General features: G+C 46.1%; 1 protein-coding gene across 1 annotated transcript in view; it reads right to left on the bottom strand.

Annotated features, from left to right (window-relative positions):
* The window catches only part of LOC146186394 (cytochrome P450 3A24-like), a 32,954-nt gene that overhangs the window by 2,925 nt on the left and 5,520 nt on the right, over positions 1-24,509 (bottom strand). Inside the window, exons 4-13 of the mRNA XM_084607173.1 lie at positions 20,642-20,738; positions 19,556-19,672; positions 17,207-17,295; positions 15,140-15,285; positions 14,181-14,296; positions 11,917-12,058; positions 8,975-9,135; positions 5,245-5,336; positions 4,975-5,118; positions 1,779-1,941 (exon numbers count right to left, since the gene is read on the bottom strand). Of these exons, the coding sequence (XP_084463299.1) occupies positions 1,779-1,941; positions 4,975-5,118; positions 5,245-5,336; positions 8,975-9,135; positions 11,917-12,058; positions 14,181-14,296; positions 15,140-15,285; positions 17,207-17,295; positions 19,556-19,672; positions 20,642-20,738 (1,267 nt within the window). The remainder of the gene's footprint in view (positions 1-1,778; positions 1,942-4,974; positions 5,119-5,244; positions 5,337-8,974; positions 9,136-11,916; positions 12,059-14,180; positions 14,297-15,139; positions 15,286-17,206; positions 17,296-19,555; positions 19,673-20,641; positions 20,739-24,509) is intronic.

Genomic DNA, 24,509 nt, shown 5'->3' on the forward strand with positions numbered 1-24,509 from the left:
TTTAGAATGGTTGAACGCATGCATGGTGGGAGAGGCGGTGGAAAGAAGCGTGAAGTCTGCTTCTACGTAAAACGCGGGACATTTGCAGTGAAGCCTAAAAGCAGAGAGTTAAAATATATTGAATTTGATGGCATTCCTATTCATAACAGTAAAATATGTGAGCAGCATTCAGTGCTAAGCGCCTCTCATACTATCGAGGGAACCGAATGCGGAATGCGGTAACTTCGTTAGGAAGCCCTCGGCCTTCCTGTACTGGCAGCATGCTTACAGCGCGTTAGAAACCTCAATTCTTTCCGCCGCTTCAGAAAAAAAAATTCGCCGATCCAGCATCGTCACAATGGCATCGTACAACGTTTTGCATTCTATTATACGAGGGCCCTAAAGGCCCTCAGTGGCAGTGGGAGTGCATTGTGTTTGGTAACATAAAACCTGGAACTTGAAATAAAATATTTCAATATTTCAAACAAAAGCTGCGGTGTGGGTGCGTCGCAGGTAGCACCGCATGAACATCCGTTTAGAGGAACTTCGTTTAACAAGTCTGACTAGACACTTGAGGCACTCATGCGTTGATTTGCTCAGTATCATCTCTATCCTGGGCTTTGTTCTCAGGCTAGAGACTCCAACTGAGCTCCGAGGGCAGTTCGAATTCGTCATTAAGAAGGCGTTCGAAACTCTTCAGCGGTACTGGCAGATGACGCGCTTCCTCGGCAGCAGCGACGCCTAGTGTCGTACCGCGAGCCCGCAGGCCAGCCTATAAGCCTCGTCTGTCGTCTTTTCCGCGTATCGGACTCGGAGATCTTTGAATGCGTAGCAGCCGGGGAACAGAAGCAACAACAAGAAGCACCCGGTGAGCTACGCAGCCATGACGTGTTGCTACGTCACCGATTTCCACGTTTTTTCTCGTTCATGGCCTGAAAAAATACCCTCCCTACTCGTTGTTCTGCTTAGAAGTATCACGAACATGAAAGCGCTATTTATTTGTAGTGCTACATAAGAAAATCGCTTAGTATATTGCTAATTGCAAGTCTGGTATTTAATTCAGTGTGCTTTTATATAATCGGTGGTGGGTGTCTACGGTATAAGGCAGTCGCGTAAGGCTTATAAACTACTGCATTGAACGAACGTCTTTGAGCGGTACAGGGGTAGCTTGCATTGCTCGCAACCTAAAGTGCAGCAGTTGGGTTCCACTTGGCCGCCTCTTGCTTTGCTGCTGTAGTGGCTTTCTTTCTTCACGGGCACATTTTATGCTATTTGGTCGGAGTAACGAACCCATGGATGCCGTCACAATCTTGCCAGAACTCTACAGTGTTACTTGGCTAGTGCCATCTGCTAGCTATGTTACGCTGACTTATCGACAGGCTGTGTGACGCCACAAGGCCTCGTGACCTCTGTTGACCAAGCAGGGTTTCGTGATAACATGCCGGTTCTTTTTCGGAATGCGGGCTCTAATGTCATTGCATTAATAAAATTCGAAGTCGTATACGAACGCATAGTTCCTTGAACGTGAAATTGGTTATTTGTGAAGTCTTCGCGTTTTCCAATAAAAAGGAGATATTATTCCGTGTACATGACGCCTATAAGCACAGTAATGGGCGAGATAAAACACTTGAACGACCTGTAAACGTTTCGCCCATATGAGCTAGTGGGAGTAATAAAAGCCATTTACTTAATTTTCTTTGGATATAAATGTGTTGTTCTGATTGCCAAGAACTTCCCTGAGCTGTATGTAGCGTACTCTTGTAATATCTTTTTGTTTGAAAGTGGCAGTCGGTTCATACCTTCGTCTCCTCTGTACGCACAAACCGGACCCTGTGTACCGAGTGAAGCAGACACAGCTTGACCGTCTGCAGCGCCAGGCGCATCCCGATGCAGTTCCTCGGTCCAGCTCCGAAAGGAATATACGTGTACGGCCGGATTGACTCGACGTTCTCGTCACTAAACCTGTAATAAAAATCAGGCTTAAGCACTGAGTTCGTTGGGAACCCGGCACTTAATAAAATACCCGATACATTTTTCATCCTGAGGCTCACACAGCCTATAGCGACTAAAACTGGCACCCATTGCCAGCCAAGGAACTTTAATTAGTACGAAATCTTTGGATCTATAGTCCCCTCGCGCATACGTATAGGTGGTGATGGCCACCACGAAACGGCAAGATGGTGAACACCTGAACGCACAATTTTGGGGCTGAAGCAGCAACATCTGTGGCAGCGCTAACACAGTCCCTACAGAATTGCCATCCTCTGTGATCACGTCATCAATGCGGAAGTTATCGCTTTACCTTGGACCGTCTTTGTCAGAGTAACCAAGTTATATGGCTGGTTTTATTAGCCCTATAGTGAACACATATGGTTTGGTTTAGTTTATGGTCTTAACGTCCCAACGCGACTCGGGCTATGAGAGACTCCGTAGTGGAGCGCTCCGGCAATTTATATAACCTTGAGTTATTTACCGTGCGCTGGCATCGCACAACACACGGGCGATTTGAGGTTCGCCTTCATTGAGAAGCGGCCACAGCGCCTGGGACTGGATCCTGCATCCTCGAGTAAAGCACTCGAGTGCCGTAACCACTGAGCCACCGCAGCGGCACGAAACACTTATGGCACTCCTTTTGTATGATAAGAAAAACGCTTCTTCTCAGCCCTATCGGCTCTATTATAGAGCTGAGGCGAAAGCCGTATTGCCTGGTAATTTTGCGAAGATGGTACCCGCCCAAAAACTTAACACGAATAACTCAAAGCGTGGCTTGGACTGCCGTCAGCGTCGCAAAGTAATAGTTGTCGGGTGCGAAATAATGCTCTTGGTACGTTTGCGGCGGCTGAAGATAGGTAGCTGGTGCACCGCTCGCTTTGGCTGCCTTTTCAACTGTACCCGATCGCCGCTCTGCGCGTTCTCCTCGTGTTTGCGGCCTCACACTCGGGCAACGTGTTGCGCTTTTCGTACCGCATGAACTCGAGACCGCGCGGAAACTCGCGAGCAGCGTGCACGGCTCGTGAGTTTTGTCCGAAAGCTGTGGATCTGCCAAAATAAACGTTACTGGCAGTTTCGTGCGCTTCCAAGTGAATTCCACAGGAAGTAACACGTATCGTGTCCTAATCAAGGAATGAAAAAAAAAAAAAAAAAAAAAAAAAAACAAGCAGCAAGACTAAAGCGACCTAGAGTAGCTGGTAAGCTGTGGTAACAAATAAAACTCTTGCATGTTAGCATGTCCCGTACTTCCCGTGATGCGCGTGAACTGCGGCAGCATAGTGTGCAATGCATTGCCCAGACGTGATATGCTGCATCCGCGAACAAAACGTGGAGACGCCTCCGTAACGAGCGCGCTATCAACGCAGTGGTCGGGGATAGTCGAAAAAGCAATCAAAGCGAGTTGCGCTCCAACTATCGTAAGCCATCGTAAACGTACTGGGAGCGTTGTCTCGCACACAATGACTATCGATTAACGACGCTGGCGGCAATCCAAGCCAGGCTTTCTGTCATTCGTGCTAAGTATGTGTGCGGCTGTGCATACGCCGTAGGTGGCTAACTAATGTGAAAGGTCTTCAAATGTCGCACCAGCATCGTCAAAAAATTTCTGGGGTGCACTTAAGTCCCCTTAAGTGCAGTCATTCAAAATCCTTTCTCTTACTTCTCCGACTATTCTGCTGCATGTTCGTTCTGTATGCCTTCGCCTTTGCTAACGCGTTTTATGCGATAAACCAAGGCTATTGCGAGTGCCATTGGTCTGAATTGGGCTAGCTGGTTAATAGATTAGAACATAGTGGCTAGCGCGCAAGGAAGACGAACACAGAAGGTAGGGGGCAGGACATACGCTGGACAATTGGTACTGAATTTTACCCCGAAAAGGACGCATTTACACACAGAATGTTCTTTTATCTTCCGCCCTCCTCCTTAACTCGTTCCGCTGATGCCGCATTCAGTTGCAGACGCGTGAAGCATAATAACGAAGCCACCTAAAAATGTCACTTTTACAAAGAGCCCTGACGTGAAAAAATTGATAAGAGCTGAAACGCAGCAGGGACAATGGACATAAAAGGTTAATGTACGATAACCTCAGATAACATAAAAAGGTACAAACGTGAAATAAACGACGGCGGCGCCAAACAATGCAGCAAAAGGCAACGTAAAAGCTAAAATCGACCCGTGTTAAGACGGACCAAGATAACATTGGCTAAAGCAGACAATCAATGGCACAAAAGACTAGTACCCCTACACTCTGTGTGCGTCTTTCTTGTGGCTAGCCACTGTGCTCAAAGCTGTTCCAAGGCTCGCGGCTCATTCGTTGTTCCCTAGCGAGATCCGCAAATGAAATTGCTCTACTGTGGTGTTTTGTGTGAACCTCGCTAGACTGTGCCATGCTGCTGTATGACGAGATGATTTATTGTCTTTGATATATCTTGAAGTTTGGAGCGGAGATATTGAAATGAATTCGTTGCTTTCGATATATACTCGAGAACAAATTATTAAATTTTTTCCTGACTAGTCTTTTTTTCTTACTGTCGCTGTTCTCTCTTTTAGCGCCCTCCGGCGTCCTTACGCTTGACAAAAGCAATTACAAAATCGTTTTCACGTGGTTGGCGTAGAGTAATGGTTTGCGCTCTCGGTTGGGGAACGGAAGGATGGTGGCGCGATTCTAGGCGGTGACACTATTCTTTTTCTTCAGTGTCAGTTGATGCGAACAAGCTCTTCCGCAGAATCTTATGACAGGAACTGTTCACGCCAGTGATGAGCCAAGAACGATTTGGCATTTAAAGAAACGAATAGATTTCCTCCAATTCATATATTTTGGGGCTTGATTACATGCGGAGAGGGTTACTAAAAACAAGTTGTTTTACAAATAACAATTCTAAATTCAAGGCAGCGCTAGTACGTTGTTTTCCTAAAACAAGCAAGAAGTTTTTATTCAGTCCTTCTCCGCCGAATCGTTTTGCACAAAATGGAACTTTAGTTCTCAATGTGGAAAACATCTCTTACCTCTCTGGGTCGAACCGTTCGGGTTCGGGAAATACTTCCGGATCGTGGTGCATCCCGTAGATTGGTATGACCACAGTTGACTTTTTTGGAACCTTGATCCCAGTGTCCCCCAAAACGTAGTCCTCAGCAGCGATCCGCTGAGTCCTGAAGCGAGGCACAAAAAGTACAACGCGACTGGGTTACAGTATATAGTGACTAACTAAATTTCAATTTCTGTCACTGCACGCAATGATGATTATGGAGTTATAGTTAGCATGCTAATAACATTACCTTGGTACAGCTGGTAGTAGGCGCAACGTTTCGGACACTACGCAGTGCAGATGCTTCAACTTGGAAACAACGTCGATGCTTGGTTCTGGGCCCTGCGGGAAAGTAACATGTGTTACCACTGATAATAAAGAAACGTAAACTGACTTCATATTTATGACAGCCATCCTGAAAGAATAAGTAATTTACTCCACACCAACGAGCCAGGCTTAGAAGTTGAAGAGGGCATTTAGGATGTGAGAAACATGATGCGTTCAAGGTTGTTACTTCGACTTCGCATGTGTTCCCATAGCGCGTTGAATTTCCGCACATATACAGCAAACTAGCTAACGAATGCAGCAATCAAAAGTTAACAGGTTAGAAGGAGAGATGCAAATAGATCTCAGGAATATGGGGCTGAGCCAGCTCTTCCACCCTTGCACTGCGACGGCCGCTTATGGTTAGTGATAAACGCAGATTTGAAGTGCGGTCGCTATTTACATCTCTGCAACTTCATCTCTCACCTTGTCATGATAAAGAGGCGGCTGCACATGGCAAGGACAGTAAAACTATCGCAATGGTTCACTGTGCATTGGTGGTTTGGACATTTTCCACATACTGTACAAAAATGACTGGCCTAGCCACAGGTAAGTTAGCTATGCTCTACTTCTATGCGCAAAAAAGAGCTGCACTAAATATGCCTAGTTCTGTGTATTGGGCTGGCTGATTTTCTAAGCCAAATCAAGATGAATTGAACTTAGACTGGTGTATTTACGGTAATGTTTGTTCAGACAGCAATATGCTACAGTAAGAACACCTTACAGGCCTTATAGGCCTATCAGGCGTACCTAAGCCCCAAACGCTCAATGAGGTTTTGGAAGGCGTAGTGATACGCCATTGTGTGTTCTATCTATCTATTCTTCTATTTATATGTTCTATCAGATCTATTTTCCTAACCTTTCCATGTTTAATGTTAATTCAGAATAATTAACTTTGACCTTGACCTTCATCATACTCATAATAGTCATGCTATCTCAGGGTCACTCAAAGCAACTGGTATTATGACCGTTTACAGATCAGCTATATGCTCACTTGCTGTCATAGCCACACTCGGTTAGGCGGACGGAATCGGGAAATCAGCGAAATTCATGTGCTAGGGTAGAAGTGATTTTGCCCCGCCGGGGTGGCGCAGTGGTTACGGCGCTCGACTACTGTACTCAAAGATGCGGGATCGAATCCCGGCTTCGTCGACTGCTTTTCGATGGAGGCGAAAAGAAAGGCGCCCGTGTGCTGTGCGATGTCAGTGCACGTTAAAGAACCCCAGGTGGTCGAAATTTCCGGAGTCCTCCCCTACGGCGTCTCTAATAGCCTCAGTTGCTTTGGAACGTTAAAAAAATAAGTGATTTTGCACGAAAAATAAACAAAGATTTTGCTCAAGTTGGCCTCTTAGCGAATTAGTAAGGAAACGATGATTGGTAATGGCTGACTGGAACTCCACCTCCCACGGTAGCCGCCTAGCGAGTTATTACGATGTCACCGCCCTCAGGTAAAGCATTCCTCTGCTCTCATCAGAATACCTCCGTCCGAGCTAGCCACAGACAAGCTTGTAGCAGGTAGTAGGTTGTTAATCGTTTATTGATGCGCAGATGTGAAATATGCCTTATTTTAACGTGGTATAGTAAGAGGTCACGTTCTCCAGAAAACTCGGCGTCGTCGGCATCGGCGTCATAGGGAATAATCACAGACATGCGTTTAGCATGTGGAGCCTGACAGCTGACACGGACGGACGCTGGTAGGCCATAAGGTTGCGAGACATCATGAGACCGAATGACAAGGCCGTTTGGCAGAAGCTGCCAATCGGGCTTCTCATTTCAAATAGGAGGGTGAGGGGAAGTAAAGTTTACAACACCGTGGCAGTCCGAGTCACTCACGCCAACCCTAAACCACTTGAGCATGTTCGTAAACCTTGGTTAAGTGGGGATTTATGTCGGGCGGACGTTCGCACAATGCGCTCATGAGCATGCCTCTGTCTGGTGGTAGTTGGGAGGCGACAATATCGGGCACTAATTAGGCAGCGGGCTGTGAAGGCCTCATGAGACCACGTGTCATAGCCGAGCTGGCAGGAGCTGTCATCTCGAGCACCTCGTTTGAGGTCAGAACGACAGCTTTGACTTTTTGTTGGCGATTGATACTGAGCTAACGACGTTTCAACAATGTTTATTTCGATACACAAAAATCCGTATATACGACTGAAAACAAGTACCACAGATGCCACAGACAAGTTAATTCTGCTCTAAGCGGTACACACACTTCTGCGCACTCAAGCAAATCATTGTGCACTTAATTGCTTGATTTGTTTTTTTTTTTTTCTGTTAGCAACATGAACAGTTTGCTGAGACATTGCTCTTGTAGTCTTACTATCTCAGCTGCCTCAATTATATCACGAACCAGCAGTTCCCTGTCATGCAGACACATGGAATACATGTGAGACTCAACCCATTCAAAATCTACGCGGAAGAGCTTGAAAGATGCGAAGCGCTGGAAAAGATACAGTAAGCAGCTGGTTGGCGAGATAATCGAGGCAGCTGAGATAACGCGACTACGAGAACAATATGTCAGCAAACCGTCGCCGTTTTTGCCGGCCCCTGGAAACCGAGCCAGGCAGCCTACAAGGCGCGAAGGCTCGGTGGTCCAGGATAAAAGTGGACCGAGTGAATGCGCGATGGGGAGGAAGTCAGCTGTTCTGATAGTCTATGGTAGTGAAAATAACAAAAATGAAAATAAATAACGAGAGCAGGAAGACGCAAAGAAACGAACAGAAATCGCAATGATACATTCATATGTTTTGATCTTCATGGCACGTAAGCCGTTCGTAACATTTTTAGAGCGTGTGGTCTATTCTTCGCACAGCAACTCCCAAGGTCATTCACTTGCCTTATTGACCCTCTGCCGTCCAAAACACGCCATGTGAAGGGCTCGGAAATTTCGACCTCTTCACACTGCAGCTCCCAACGCCATTCACTTGCGTGCTTGACATTCTGCCTTAAGATGCCCTAGTAGAGGGCTCCGGATATTTCCACCACCTGGGTTCAAGGTCACTCACCTACTGGTTTCACCTTGAATCAAGAGACGCCGCAGTGGAAGGCTTCGAAAATGTCGACCACCTGGTGCTCTTTAACATGCACTCACCACGTGAATAAGCGGTGGGTTTAACAGCCGCTTCGCGAGCACTTGGTCTCATCCTCGCCAAGTCTGAGCAGCGTGCAGGACCAAGTACGTCACCACTTCGGCGTAGCTATCAGGCTGATCTGTAGCTATGCTGACTAGAGCTTAGGTTCGGCTACCTAGGTTTAACCGAGATAAAGTTCCGCATTTTTCAATGTTACGTCGTTTCAGTTACTGCACAACCGTGACGTGTACGTACGTAAAGTATACGTGCAGTCATCATCACCTTCGCACACCTTTTTTATTACTGTACTACCGACCACTCAATGTAAGGTGCGCTTATATTGAGCGACCGTGGTACTACCATCAGATTTTCTTAAATGCCAAGTCGTACATTTTTGCTTGTTTCATAAAGGACTCTCGGTTCCCCCTCCTTTTGTGCCCTTTTCATATTGGGATAATGACACGGAACCTTATGACAGAGCTTAAGCCCAATCCACGTAACCACGCAGGTTTCTACATCTTCATGAAATCATGATTTTGAATTGTAACTATATTTTGTACGTTTGCCGCCCGCGAACAAGCTCACGTGAGTATCGAAGCATTCGTCGGCTTCCTCCCGGAGTCTTTCCTGTGCATCAGGGTTAAGTGCGAGGTAGTAGACGGCACCAGCCAGCGTCGAAGAGCTCGTATCTTGTCCGGCGAGAAAAAACACCAAGCACTGGCCCAAGGCTTCGTCTTCTGTAAGCGCTGCGCAGGTATCGGGACGTACACTGTGTTAGGGCTCTCTCACTTGTCGAGTACAACAATTAAAGAGTGTGTGCAAAGCGCACAGAGAAAGAAGGCAATTTTAATAACAAAAAAACTTTTAAAAATTATGCCATTGTGTATGGGCTACCTAGTTTAAAAGCCCAGGTATGGCTGCAAACGTCCAGTCATAGCAGACTAGCAAAACCTGAAGACCGGATGAAGGGAGTGAGATCCAGTCTTTCCACTAGCTCCTTGCGCAGAGCTTTGTTCGCAGGCAGGCGCACATGCGCGCTCATTAGAAAGGGTAGCCTAGCGCCTTGGCACCCAGGCGATGAGGTATATACAATGGCAAGCTGTAGTGGCAAGTTCCTGGCACATGACGCATGTTGCGATGTTTATGACTCTAAGCTGTTTGAAGCGTGTGAAGTTTTTGGCTGTTACGGCCTAGCTGCGTATGTCACTTGCATATAGCCTGCTGTGTGACCAGCAGTTGCTGCTATATGGGTCCAAGGTCGTGCAAGCGTGAAGTAACGACGAATAGTAGAGGGCAGTCCGGTCTTAGCTAGAAAGTTATTCCTTCACCGCATCTTGGCAGTGGGGATCCATCCGTGCACAGCATGTGCTCGGGCCAGTCTCCTCCGCCATAGCATTAATCAATTAAAGGTGTGCGAAGTTGTCTTCTGGCTGAATGCCTTTCAAGGTTTTGAGCGGCAAAGGTGATACACTTGTCAGTGGTACGTTGTACTGTCCGGTTAAAAAGAAAGTCAGAACTGTGCAGCTGAAAGCGCATCATATGAATCGCTCCATGGGTGACCAACAGAAGCTGACGCAATCAATGAAAACGGAATTTTGCTATTTTCTACTTGGTAATATGCGATCCAGGGTTGAAAAAAAAAACAAAAAAACAGTATGCTGCAGCTTCTTCTCCCTCTATATACATATATAAACAAAAGACCATGGCTCTAGAGGAAAAGGGCCGGGTCAAAAAACGTTACAGAAAGACAACCTTTTAACGCGAGATCGTTAAAGCCCCGCTCCCTGGAAAATCCGGCGTAGCGTTGTGAATGAACAATCATGGAAATGGCTCTGGCAGGGTTAACCCATGGCTGGAATACTTGGGTAGTGATTGGTTTTATGTTTACCTGATGTAACGGGACCACATGGCATAGCTGAATTGGCAGCAGCTGTGAACTCAGGCCACTCCTCTCAAATGGGAGAGTGAAATCGGAATTCAGCCTTCCAAGACCCTTGCATTCAGAGTCGAGCACGCTACCCCTAAGCCACACAGGCGCTTGGTTAAGTGGGTCTTTATATCCATTTCGGGTAGTGTTGCACTTATCTGGTATCTTATAATATGGCTGCATGATATGAGAAGATTGATATGCCAGATAATAAGGGGAACAAGCTAAGCGATTAATAATAAGGTGATTAGCAAAGAGTATTTAAACGAACAAGGACCGCAAGGAAAGTCGGAAAACGGGGGCGATTTCAGGGCTTAAACTTATGTTTTAGTTTTCCTTTGCCATCCAATACTTTGTTCTCGGACACACTAATATGCCTCCAAAATATACTGTCTGCGCCGCAATTTTCTTCGCCGATCGCCTTGTGTGGATATGTGCCTTCTGTTAATTAGAAAGCAAGGACAATAACGACATGACGGATCATGTTGAACGTGAGCTTAGCCGTTGCTTGGTGAGAAATAGCAACCTATGAAGAAAATACTGAGTGTATGTGGCAGTATTTGCGTATGTGGCAGAACAGCGAGTGTATGTGGCAGAACAGCGTAACAGTTCCGGCTTTCCGGGACACTCTTTAATCTTGACGCAATTCTGGGATACCATAAGATAGTTTTAAACACGTTTTTATTCAAATAATCTAAGCTTCGGAGGTAAAGATTTTGTTTTTAAAGTTTTTCCTGGGCTTTTAGCGAGTAGTTCAGATTGCCTAGAACAATGTGCTGCTTTATTTTTTTTTAGAATAATTCGGACGCAGCCGTGCAACAGTGTAAGATAGATTATATGAGCATATTTGATAGGAATGATCTAACTCTCTGATGCGTTGCACAATTTTGCTTCTGAACTTTGTTCTGCGTTCAAAATCAGTAATTAAGATTTCCTGAAACCAATGGAGTGCGTTTTCTTTACTAACGGTGTTTCAACTGCGGCATATTGTTGGATATTTTTATGAAGGTATTGATAGGGATTGTCTAAGCTTTCGACGCATACAAATGCTTGCTTCTGAAGTTTGTCCTGCGTTCACAACTAAGTCAGACTGCCGCAGAAAACCTATAGGCGCGTTGTTGAAAATTTGTAGTAACAAACTAGAAATTGCCAAGGAAAGGTATGTAGATGTCTAGATTGTTATCCTGATGCTAAGAGGTACGTGTAAAAAAAAAACAAAAACGTTTAACCAACCTTTTCCCAAAAAATATCGAATATTTAGGGGTATGAAAGTACTTTGCGCAAACGAGTAGTGTTGGGTCAATGCTGTCACATTACTGAAAATGTGTAGCGCAGAGACACGAAGCGAATAATAGTGAAGCACACAACAAAACATGAGCGCTGCCTCTGATGCTGTATGCTCCACTGTTTGTCTTTAGTCTGCACACTAAACGTTTTCAGAAGGGGCTAGCGTGCAATGGACGTAAAGTGCTGCACTCCTGAACTTAGTCATTTGTATGCAAGTAAAGAATGTTATTAGGTTTGATAAAATTATGGGGTTGTGTGCTTAAGGCTAATGTTTAGTGAATAACCAACATTGTACTACGATTTCAAACCTTACCTCTCGACAGCGTCTTCTCTTCTGGCTTCGTTTCAGATCCCATGTCAAACAGCTTGCTTTCGTCGTCGACACAGCTCATTGCGGTCGTGGCGAAGTGTCCTTCTTTAGCTTCTATCATGAGCTGCAGAAAGTCTTCTATGCGCTGGAAGATAATAACAATCAGAGCAACAGATCAGACCGGACACTGCATTTTTTTTTCTCCCCAGAAACAGAGAATAATGTCAGTAACACTGACGTTCTGAGAAGTAACCTCCAAATCGAGAATCAGAGTAGATAAAAAACGTGAGAAGTATAGGCAGGCATACCAATATGCAGTCGCTCTTTGTGAAGAAGGAAATCTTGATAGCAAAGATTTTATGAAACAGCTAACGTTCGTGATTGACACAGTTGTAATGACTGTTATAAATATATTTAGGAAAGTGAGGTGTTCGCTTAAATTTGCGAATAGAGACAGTAAAATGGTGCCCTAAGGGAGCCGCAAATTTTCTTTTCCTAACTTCTATAGCTGGGTTTGCTGGTGCAGAACAGTGTCATAAAATACGTGACAGAAGGAACCATCAGCCTAAAATTCACACAGAGTATTACTTGGCACGGTCCCACGCATTGTAGAGAGCCTATGTGTACGATTCTCGCTTGTGTTTGCCTATATGCACTACGTAATCATAGGGTAAGTGTAGCAGAACGTATTAGAGGGTCAGGTAGACGAACGAGATCGGAAGGTTGCGGGGAAAGCTGACCAAAGCTGGCAAAGGACAGGCTTAATAGGGAGAATGTGGGAGAGGCCTGTTTCCTGCAGAGTGCAGATTTAAGCTTACGATGATGAAGCGGCCTTCCTAAAGAATCGAAGAAATTTCGTATAAAATTTTATGCTTGTGCAAGCGTTGAGAGGACCGCAGTTTTCCCAATGTAGGTAGGTATCAGCCAAATCACATGCTAAGCATACACAGCAGTGAATTGTATTTTAAGCACCCAATCAGATAGTAGGCAGTAATCAGACTGCAGTCTTACACCTTCACGTACACGCCCCACCCGCTACACCTCGTATGCTAACATATGCTTCAAATGTATAGTGGTATCTGTGAGTATAACCATGAAAGGGAAGCGTGGTTGTTCCTTGACGTTTTATGCGAAGCATATTGCTAGAGGTAAACCACAGCCCTTCGTGACGGTTACACGCCGTGCAAAGAATGTGGAATGCTACGTCACACCACGTGATACGCTGACGTCACGACAGAGGAGAGACGGGGGTCCAGCTCGCGCCGTCGGCTGCGGTTGCACGCCGTGCGGACCACGTAGTATGGTGACGTCACACCACGTGATACGCTGACGTCACGACAGAGGAGAGACGGGGGACCGGCTCTCGCCGTCGGCTGCGGTTGCACGTCGTGCGGACCACGTGGTATGGTGAAGTCACACCACGTGATACGCTGATGTCACGACAGAGGAGAGACGGGGGACCGGCTCGCGCCGTCGGCTGCGGTCACGTGGTATGGTGACGTCACACCACGTGATACGCTTACGTCACGACAGAGGAGAGACGGGGACCGGCTCGCGCCGTCGGCTGCGGTTGCATGCTGTGCGGACCACGTGGTATAGCGCAGGTTTATATATAAAGGGGAGACGATTGCGCTCGCTTCCAGTAGACCCTCAAAAAAGGTGGCGATGCCTCCAGGGAGTGCAGCCGAGCGGTGGAATGAAAAGCGAAGGCTGCGGCGTGCTGCAGAGAGCCCAGAAGAGCGGGAAGAACGTTTGGCCAAGGAGCGTGCTCGGCATGCGGCTCGGCGACAACGATGCTCCACTGATACGAGCAACGCTTCCACTAGGATGGACAATGAGTCTAGTAGTACGTCGACACGTTTGGAGCGTAGGAATGCCTCTACATATTCGCGTAGTGGCAATCGGGTATCGTTGGCCTGGGGGACGACATGTTCGTTGTGCGTGTCGGTAACACAGTTAGACTAGAGATGAACGAGTCATGCTATTACCTAGTTTTATGCGATGGGAAAAGATTGTGCATTCCAAGTTTAAACCGTGTAAAAGTACGTGTAACCAAGGAAAGAAAAGTTTAGCCAAGTGTAACCATGGAAAGCCGAGTTTAGCAATCAATATGCTTTGCATCTGACCAGGCTTAACCAAGCTAAGCCTCAGCCATATTTTTGTTGCCTCAGACAACGACGCAAGTTTCAGTGCGGTTAGAAGAAGTAATCCATTTCCAAGCGGTATAATGCACTCTGAGTACAGTGTCTACGGTAAATTACACTGACCTCATTTTTCTGCTTTCTTTCAGCCATGATTCGCTGAAACAGCTCTCTGAAATACGTGTACTGGTAGGCAGTCTTCACCGTTATCCCGAGAGCCTTCGTTAAGCCAGGGAACATCACTGGAACGAGGGATGCAATCGTTAAAATTCGCGCACACTGTGAAACTCACATTTGAGATTGTTTAGGTTCTGTTGAACCACATAGATAAGACGACTGCCTCAAAACTATCAGTAATCACAACTTAAACATGTTATAAGGGAAGGCAACCATGTTTTTTAACCAAAGCACAGTTTAGTCACATTCAGAATATCATGAAGTATGCAAGAAAAAAAGAACTTCACGGTCCTTTCATGGGCCTCCCTCGCACACGTCTTTTAAGTGAATTCAACCATACTGCTGATAATTGATTTTCTAGATACAAATACCCCCCCCCCCCCCCCTATTAAATATGATTTGTTGCATGCTCACTAGAAGGCGCTTCATCCGCTTCTTGTTTCGACCAAACTGGCCACGTGCTTCGCATCAGTGATAACAGCGACGACATCCGAAGCGCACCACGAGCGGCTGGCAGTTAAACGCGCGGGATGCTATAGGTTGCGGCGAGTAGCGGCCAGCCAAGCTGATATGTTAGCACTGCTGCTGGTTAGGCTTTCACTATAGGCATAAGGCTTTACTATTTTCTCCCCGTCGACCTTCTCACTCAAGGAACGGGATAGTTAATGCTATGTCCAGTGCTGTGTCGATTAAGCAAAAGTGCGTTCAATTGGAAGAAAGAAAAGGTACGGTCTGCAGATATCGGATGCAGCTGAAAATAAAGGCGGCAAGCATACAGTGCACCATGATTACAACAGATTCCCACCTGACGCGCATTACAAGTACATCTCATCATGAGGCACCAGCTATGCCCTGCATAAGAAAGATTGTCCAGACCGGTTTTTACTGCCGCTGAGCGGGAGACTTACGCGACATCAGCTGCGAAGGGGTGAGCTTCGAAGTAAAGGCCTTCTGCGACTCCTTCACAAATTGGTGCGTCGTCTGAGCTTGAGAATCCAATCTGGTGCCAAAGGCGCACCTAGCAATGACGTCCACGGTGTAGTGCGAATAGAACCTGCATAATATGAGGCTGGTCACACTTGGAAAACTGCATTCCATTCAGGGAACTCCTTGTTATGGTATATTTTACGAGCAAAATTTGGCGAAAAGAGCTGGTACGGAGTTTCAATGTCTTTAAGGATCGAAGCTTTCCTGCATTTTCTACATTGATAGAGTTCTGAAACAGTTACAAAAAAATAGGTTTCAAAGTGGCAATACTTTCTCTAATTGCGAGAATTGGCAATTACGTTATTGAAAATTACCGCCTTATGAGTATAGCACTACAGTGGAAAGCCCAAAAAGCCTTTGACAGACTGCGCCAGTATGTTAGCAGATTTATGCGAGTCGTCAGCGAGTAAAATCTTGAGCACAAAAAAAAAAGAAAAAACACAGCAGGTTAAAAGAATAATGTCGAATAACAATAGGTATATACGCATGCCTGCGTGGTAGGTAACTGGTCCTTTTGGGTTATTTGCTGTGCAATGTGTTTGTACTTCACTTCCACCAAATGCTGCCTCCGAAGCAGCATTGAAACTTTGCCGCTTCGCACTCAGTAAATTTCAGCACTATCACTGTGCAAAAAGGAAGTATTTACAGTTTTATCCCTTCTTAGATCGTTTCTCAGTTTCGTGCCGCTGTCGGAAAGAGGAAAACTTTCCTCTTCACATTTAGGGTAGCGGGCGAAGATGGAAACGCGAGATGGAGAAAGAAGAGAAGGCAGTAGGCGACGCGTGGCTAAGTGGCCAGGAAAGGTTGGCCAGGAACCTTTCCCGTCTGAGATTCGGGAAAGGTTGATTTTAAACCCAATCTGGACAAGGATGGGAACAATCGTCACCGGCCGGGCGCCCGGCTTTCTTATGAGGTTTCCGCTGGGCAAAACGCGACTGTGCTCTATCAGGCGAAGACACAATTTCGAACAACTCAGCCTGCAAGTGTGGTTTGTGCTACCGTGTTCACGCGCATGTTCAAATTGACGCGCTCTGACGAACGAATATAAACAGACGTACAAGGTTAACCGCCACCGCTGTAAACTATCTTTCAAAGCAGCAAGCGATCTGCAGCTTTAGGCGATATTTCCGAGTCACCGCATGCAGTCTTGGTCAGGCCCAAATTCTCCTCCGGCCGCATGAAATTGCAAAAAAAAAAAAAAAAAAAAAAAATCAAGAAACGGGATGTTTCTTTGCAATACACTGCGATTGTACCATGGAGACCTCACTCCGAGGAAAAGACGGAGCATGACATAAATTTCTTTGAGTAGTCAGGAGAGGTCATGAGACCTGGTGATGGCACCAACACCTCGATAATTAAACGCTAAGGGATCAAGTCAAAAGGTCACTTGACATTGTCGCAAATCGGTCAGCGTGTGTTGCGTGCCACGAGACCATAAGCCGTCACGAACTCTCGAGAAATAGGGGAATTTCGTGATCGAGTTGGCAGATGACGCTAGGTGACACGACTGAGATCTCATGGACATTGGTAGGTGACCGAGGTGACATTTCGAGATCGAGGTGACATTGCGGGGGAGTGCTTGGTCGGCGCGGTGTGTGAAACAACCAGACCACCAGGCGTGACCGAAAAGCGTAGGGAAATTACAATAGAAAGCAATAAAAAGGGGGCAGTGAACCTGTCCGGATGCCATGAAATCGACCTATATAACTGCAACATCGCTTCCATTCTTACGTATTCCACTTAAGCGTACCAGTAATGTATCATTTGTGGTCCCACCACAGCTAACGCCAGAATATTCGCGATAAATAGTCGTAACCACCTTCTGGGTTTTCTGCATCCATAAAGTGGTGGTACGAAAGCGCGCCAGTTAGTGCAGGAGTGACTCCACACGGGTGCCGCTTGTCGCCTGTGTGCTACTAGTGTCCTCTTCCAGAATTGGCGCACCCGAATAGCAACGACAGCGGTGGTGGTACCATTTAGGTGCTTACTTTTTCATGTCGATGTTCTTTCCATTTTCCGCAGCTTCGTCCAGATGAGCGCAGGTTATTTTTACGCACTCTTGAATTAAATGGTGCATCTGGAAAGAGCATGTTTCGGGGCCCAGGTTTTAAGGTCACTGAGCGCAGTTCTAGCACTATCAATTTTTATGTAACCAAATTCTTATGGTATAGCATTTCGTGTCTTTGTTGTAACCTGTATGGAAACAAAAGAAAAAATCATTGCTGAGAGATTTCGATTTGAACTTGAAGAACTTTTTTCCTCGCCACGTCCGTCTCGGCTGCGGGAGGTGGTTAGTTCGAAACCCACCGCCGGACACCCACCGGTAAAAATAGGTACAAGCAGATCCTCGGCCTGGCGCCCAGCGTCCTCAGGGGGTGAGCTTGGAAGAAGCTCTGCTAACCCCGCTGCACCCTCCGGGGCACAAGCTTCGAACGCGTCAGCCTGCAAACGTGGTTCAGGATTCCGTTGAGATTGATAATGAGATATTGACGATCAGGTGATGTCGATAAGATGATGATGCTCCTCATGATGTAAAGAAAAAAAAACAAAGGCCACATTAGGGCTCCTGCCGCACGAGTTGGGCTTATGGTTGTTCGATGGCGGAACGAATCACCGTCCCATCGGCGCCGCTATTTGCGCCATGATCCCTTTCCCAAGCATTTAACCCCAGAAGGGCCGAGCACCAGGCCGGGGGAAAACTTGTAACCATTGAAAAACCGGTTGGTACCCGGCGACACTAGAGATCGAACCCGGTACCTCCCGAATGTGAGGCGGATGCACTACCACAATGCCACCGCTTCGGTTTTCATTTTTGAACCCCGTGAAACACGGGAACTCGAACCACCATTGCAGGCTGCAGTGTTCGAAACTATTTTGCCCCAGAAGGAGCGCAACGGTGTTGGCGGAGCCTCTTCCAAGCGCGCGGTTTTTGGTATGTGACGTGATGCGCAAAAAATAACGCATAGTGATTGCTGTGGGGCGGTCAGGCGTACCCTCTACTAGAAGCCAAAATTTAAGCTCCCAATGGCCATAGTCGTGACTGCGCCAACCATAGATCGCGTTCCAGTGCTCGATAATGTCGACGGGTCGGCCTGAACTTCAGCAGCGGCCATAACCCTATTGGCAGTGTGATTCTTTTGAGGGCTGGCGCGGCTAGATTAGCAGGTCATCAAGAATGCCCAAGAGCCGACGAGCGTGTTAGTTGTATTGCTCCAAGGCGGCAGTGTCGGCGGCAACTAAATTATTATCGATGTTTCAGCTGACATTGCCGAGCCACCGTCATGACTGATGGTTGGAATCTGCTACATAGCGGAATTTTTGAAACAGTAGCAAAGTTTAATCCTGCAGTGTAGCAGAAGCAAAAATAATTCTTGTGGGCACTTCGTATTCCTAAACTGCGTTGAGGCGAAAACCTCTATCGTGCGGTGTTCCGGAGCCCTTCACTAGGACACCTCTTTCTCTTTGTTTTCACTCCAACCATCGTGATGACGCGATAGCGTAAGCTACCAGCCATTATATAAAGCCCCGCTTTAATCAAGCCGTATAAACGTGTCTGCGCGGCCTAGGGGTAACGTTTATGCAAAAGTCCTGGCAAGCTGATTCTGATATTGCCATCCCATATGAAAGGAGAGGCCCGAGTTGGCAGCTCCTTGCAAACGTAATGACAGGAAGCACCCGCCTCCCGCGTCCAGTTAGTGCTCGGCCATGTCAGCTGCCAGCTACCGCTTCCCGCGTAACGAAAGCATTACGGACGGACGGGCGAACGAAGTGACACGATCCGCGAGTATGAGCCAATAACGGCTATATCAAAGGGCCTGCTTTGCGCTATCTCTTCCGTTTCTTTCGCGGTTGCAGTTCTTAAGCAAGCTATCACTTGTTCACCGGTTCGTAGAATTTTACACCTCTAAAAAGCTTACTCGAAAGTGAATTGCTGGTGTCACTGCTCCACAGAGCGCATATGAGGCTAAATTACGCCTAACGCCACAAACTGATGCGGCAGATATCTCTGTGTGTAGCACCAATTTACGTGCGTTCTGAGACGTTCGGAGAAAAGCGAACATTGCCTCGCTAACGCTTCTTACACCGACGTGCTCGAAGGGTTACGCACTCACTGAACGCCATTAAGCAGGAACTGATATTTTGAAAGATTTGCGTAACTTCGCCAGAGCTTCGTGTCCTCTGTATATATAAAACCTCACACTAGACAGGTAGCACGAATCTGTTGAAGTTCACCTTTTCAAGAAAGCCCATTTGCTGTGTGTTAACATTCCAATGTTTTGTTGTTTTTTAATCTGACTACCACGTATACCAAGGATCAGTGAAAAGACGGAACACACCTTTCGCAGCTTTCCAGTAGTGAATGATGGACTAGCTGCCGGTCGTATTTTTCTCCAACGTTCCACCCGAGAAAAAACCATCATATTGTTTAGAATGGGGTCACCGAAGTCCATTTCCTGCAAAAAAAAAAAAAAAAAAAAATACGATCAATCAAAACAAGTCTGTGGACAGATTAGGTTTTTTTTTTTTTTTTTGCCAGCATATTTAACGCAGGACTTTTGCAAGGCTCTGCTTATACCAGATTTCCCTTTTTTTTTATTGGGAACGCTACCAGTACAATCAGCAAGTAAGCATTGACGAAAAAAACAGCAGTACGCCAGCATTCTGTCCTTATAAGCAACTCTTTTTGTCATCTAACACGGTACGCTGCCTGCGCTGCCCTGAGACCCAACCTCAGGTTCCGTCGGACGATAGGACCGCATCTTCGACATTCTGGTATAAAAGAGGCTTCAGCCTTCGGTCATTGGTTGCGGTGCCTCTCGCTATGCATTGGAAGTCTGCACCTGGAAATGCTACAGGGCCAATAGGGAAATACGGAGTGTTTCACCGCATATACATTAAAGCTACTGATTTAAAGCAGTGTCGCCACATGCAGAAGACGTCAAGTCACGAGTATAGGAACATGGACCCTGCATTGCCAGTGAAGGTCCTCTGACGCATTAAAAAGCGATGATTAATTAGTACTTCATGTTTATGCAAGCAAGCATACAAGTTTCCTCTACGTTACGCATCGTGAGGTATAAAAGTTGGAATGTAGAAGCACTGCACACGTTATTAAGTCCGAGACTATACCTACAATACAAATATGTAGCTAAAAAAAGCTTTGTTCACTTTGTGCCATGAGATTGATGTCGCGGTTCTGCTACTTAAAACACGCACACGCAGGCTGGCAGGCATGCATGCCCCCCCCCCCCCCCCCCACACACACACACACACACAAACGAACGCACACATACACACGAGCGCCCATGCAGTTTGTGCACACAAATGCACGCAGTTATACAATGAACACTTGCTGTAGCGTATACGTAATCTATGACGGCACATCAACAAATATATAGCTTCAGAGAGCTCGAATGTCTCACCAGTCTGTTTGGCAGCATGCTGAAATCTTTGATGAGCACTTGCTTTACCAGATCCGGCTCCGCGACCATCAGAGCTGGCTTGGTTCCTTCGAAAAACCTAGATAGAAGGGTGGTTTAACTGAGTTCCTGTGTCAGTTTCACCACGCGCTCCCGTACGAAGCAGGGACGAGAGGGTGAGAGAGTATTCCTTGGGCTCCCATTATTACTAATAATTAAGCAATGAAAATATTATAGTCCGTTCCGCGTACGATGCGACAGAACAGCGAGAATAGCAAGGTCAATGCATGCTCTGTTTCACATACACTGTACTGAGTCACTCTGTGACACGTTCTCCTGGGTTATGCTAAATTTATCATTGAAAGTGACAACTGTCAATTTGACTTCAGAAGTCAACAATGAGGTTGTCTCCCAATACCTATTATGTACAACACTGTGAGCTAGATTCTGGCTGATTTTCTGCGTGTGTGCGTGCGTGTGTGTGTGATGTGCGTGCACAGCAAGGAAACAATAATTGTGCTCACCACTTAACTAATAACGAGCGCGCCACCATCGCATCCTGTAGAGGACTACAGACTGAGGATATTTTAAGTAATGTAGAGAACGACATGCAAGTAAAATATACGCGCGCCGTAGCCTTCAATTATAAAGCAATGACAATGGCTGCGGCTAAACCCCAATATGCGCTCCATGGTTGCCTCGAGCCAGCTTCAAGCACAGGCTCTACTCCAGGATGGCTACGTCCATAAAAGCATCTTCTATCGCAAACAGCTGGTCGCGACTAAAGCGCTTGCAGAAAGTTTTTCTCTCTTGAAAAAAAAAAACTAAGTAGCCACAACATTCGCAACTTTGTCGACGTTTTCATCCGCCATGTTACTTCAGAAGCGTTTTGGCTTAAACCCCTGTAGTCATTTCGACGAGTGAGTGTCTTGTGCATCCTATAGCACTACCTGTTAGGAAATCTCACACGAACGTCTCAGAGCAAACGACGAAGCGGTAAAGTTTTCGGCCCATTCCTTGTTGAGGAAAGGAAACGGTATGTTGTGCGCGAGTCAGTGTTTATGTGAGCGAAGAAACCACGGACCACATCTGCTCTTGTGCGCTACTTAGTACTCTGGCGAGGGCATAAGCACTTAACCTTCCAGGAATGTAATATTATCCTGTAAAAATAGTGCTAGAACAACTTGCCGCGAGAAAAGCAACATTACCCAACCTCTCGTGCCCGCAGAAGATCTGGCGTCGGCGTTGTCTGGGGCACGTGGTAATAAGTATGAGGCACTAGCAGGAACTAAGTGGTCAGGGGTTATGCGACATCTCGGGAGTCGGGACAGCATAGACGAGTTTCCAGGAGCATCCAACTGGGCTACACATCTTCTTTGAGATGGAACGCTGAGATGTTAGAAGCCGGTACCAATAAATCCCGGGTCAGACACGTTACCTCTAGACCACGATGTAAGAATATTTAGGTAAGGACACTGAACGGGCGAGACACTGGATGCAAATGACTAGATCAAGTAGCAGCCACGCTCCTTCTAACCGGGCCGCTGACCGCAGCGTTAGTGTCGATGAGCGGTGAATTTTCGTCGGAAGAGGAAAAAAAAAAATAGCGGAACGACAGCATTCCGGTAGCGACTATCTGATATCGCGCAGCGCGTTTCTTCCGCCGCCGCCAGCGCCTCCGTCAACATAACAAGCCGTCGGCGCAGAGCATCTTGGCCTACGCCGACAGCTCAAAAGTCAGGAACTAGTTAGGTAAAGAAACGTTAAAGCTCTAAAATCGGTTTCAACGAACTGCTCATAATCTGTGCGCACAGCAACAACCACCCTCCATTTCTTATCATCTTAACCACGTACCAGTGTGCCATTGCAATGCGGCGATATTTGCAGAATCATATTTTCTAAACCGTGAAAATGGAGTTCTTTGCCGCATTTCTAACTAGCATCAATAATCCAAATCAATTTAAAAAGGTCCTTACAGTGCTGAATAAAGTATTTGTGTTCATGAACTGCTTTATTATGCTGATCGTGTGCACCACATCGTATTATTGTTCATCAGATCTCTAATGTAGATTTAAGAAAATTGTTAACTATAATTTTATCTCTATTGTTTTGTATTGTACAACTTACGCTTGGTGTTTTTTTTTTTTTTTATTGTTGTGAAATTTTCTTCCCCTTAGTAAAGCACTTTCTACTCTGAGGATAAAAGAAAGAAACAAAGGAAAAAAGAAGCAAAGAAAGAGATTGGTATAGAGAAAGTCAGAGGCAGAAGAGGGTGGAATTTCAGTGGGAGCACGCAGATCACAGTTAGAGAACCTCCAATTTTAGGAGGGGATAAAGTAATGAACAAACTAGGGGTCAATCGATTGCGCATCATGGAGAAGACGAAAAGGTAGCGGGCAGTGCTAAGCAAAGAGGCAAAGTCAAAGAACAAACGAAACGAGCGATGGTTAAGGCTCTGTCGTCAACGTGCCGTCGCTTATTCTACGGCAGGTTCAAGATACGCGCGAAATATTCTTAGCCTTCTACCCCCTTACGCATGTACAACAATGATTCTCAAAATTGCGCCTAATAATGTGCCTAGACAAAAACAACACGGCAAAAATATTTTTCGCTCATCATCGGCCACAGTTTACGAGAAAATGGCCCTCAAAAAACGCATATTTCCCATATCCCATATAAAAGTATTGCCTCCCACTACGTCCAGGGTCGCTGAGTGAAATGCCATCTCGTAGGGCTCAAACGAACTAGGGGACTTTATCCACGGCCGGTCACGATGGGGTGAGCTCTCTTTCCTACGGCCTTCTCAATTGCCGCCCCCCACCCTCCCCACCACCGCAAGGGGCGTCACAATCTCACAGTTTACTTCGCGCCTGCTGCCACGGCGACGTGTAGGTATCGCTTGGTTTCGCGCTGTCATGCACTGGATTCGTACTGCGCGCCGCACCGAAGTGAAAGAAAATAGAACGTAGTTGTTTTTGCTAAATGTTACCAGTGTATTCCATATGCGAAGGAAATCTTTAAAACAAAATCTGCCCGCTAGCACCATCAAAAAGATCAATAATTTTTTTTTACTAACGTATGACGAGCATATGACAGATACTGGTGTATTGATACATTCTTTACAAATTACCATACTCGACTGACAAGTGCTATAAGTAAACATATTAATGCAAGGTTGACATGTGGCGTGTCTATCGGATTTTACGTCCTAAACTAACTCAGGCTATGAGGGGCGCTGTGTGGAGGTCTTGGAAGTTTCGATCGCCTGGTTTAGTTTTCATTAATTAATGTACCCTGCACTTCACAGTATATGACTGAGGTCTTGAAAGCACCGCTTTCATCGAGATGCGGCTGCCGCGGCCGAGACTGAACCAGAGAGAAATGAACACTCACACTTTTCAAGCTCGCACTCCCAGATATCGCCCTGTAAGAACTCCAAACACGACTACTGTCATCAAATGTTAGTTATATTGACGTAGTTTAATATTGTAATTTATATTCTGTAATATGCTTGCTGGTAGTTGCTGTTAAAACTGGCCTACGTTTGCGGATACCAAAATTGTGCGTTTATTGGGAGTTGCATAGCTAATCCGAAAATAGTTCTTTCGAATAACGCGCAGAAATAACAATGAATAATTCAGGGAATAAAGTTTTTCTGAGATCGAGATGCTTCTCTTGTTTAGAACTAGAAATGGAAAATAAGGGGCGCTCTTTCCCATGGCCGGTGTGTGTGTTTTTGCGGGAAAACACCAAGTAATTTAAATTTAATCTTGGAGCCCACATCAGTAAAATATTTTGCTTTATGTCTGTACCTAGCTACATTACTACAATTTTTACTAACCCTGACCGCAAATGCCATGTGCTTGCATAT

Source organism: Amblyomma maculatum, chromosome 6, assembly GCF_055883805.1.
Source record: "Amblyomma maculatum isolate TAMU_Amacu chromosome 6, ASM5588380v1, whole genome shotgun sequence".
Lineage (NCBI taxonomy): Eukaryota > Metazoa > Arthropoda > Arachnida > Ixodida > Ixodidae > Amblyomma > Amblyomma maculatum.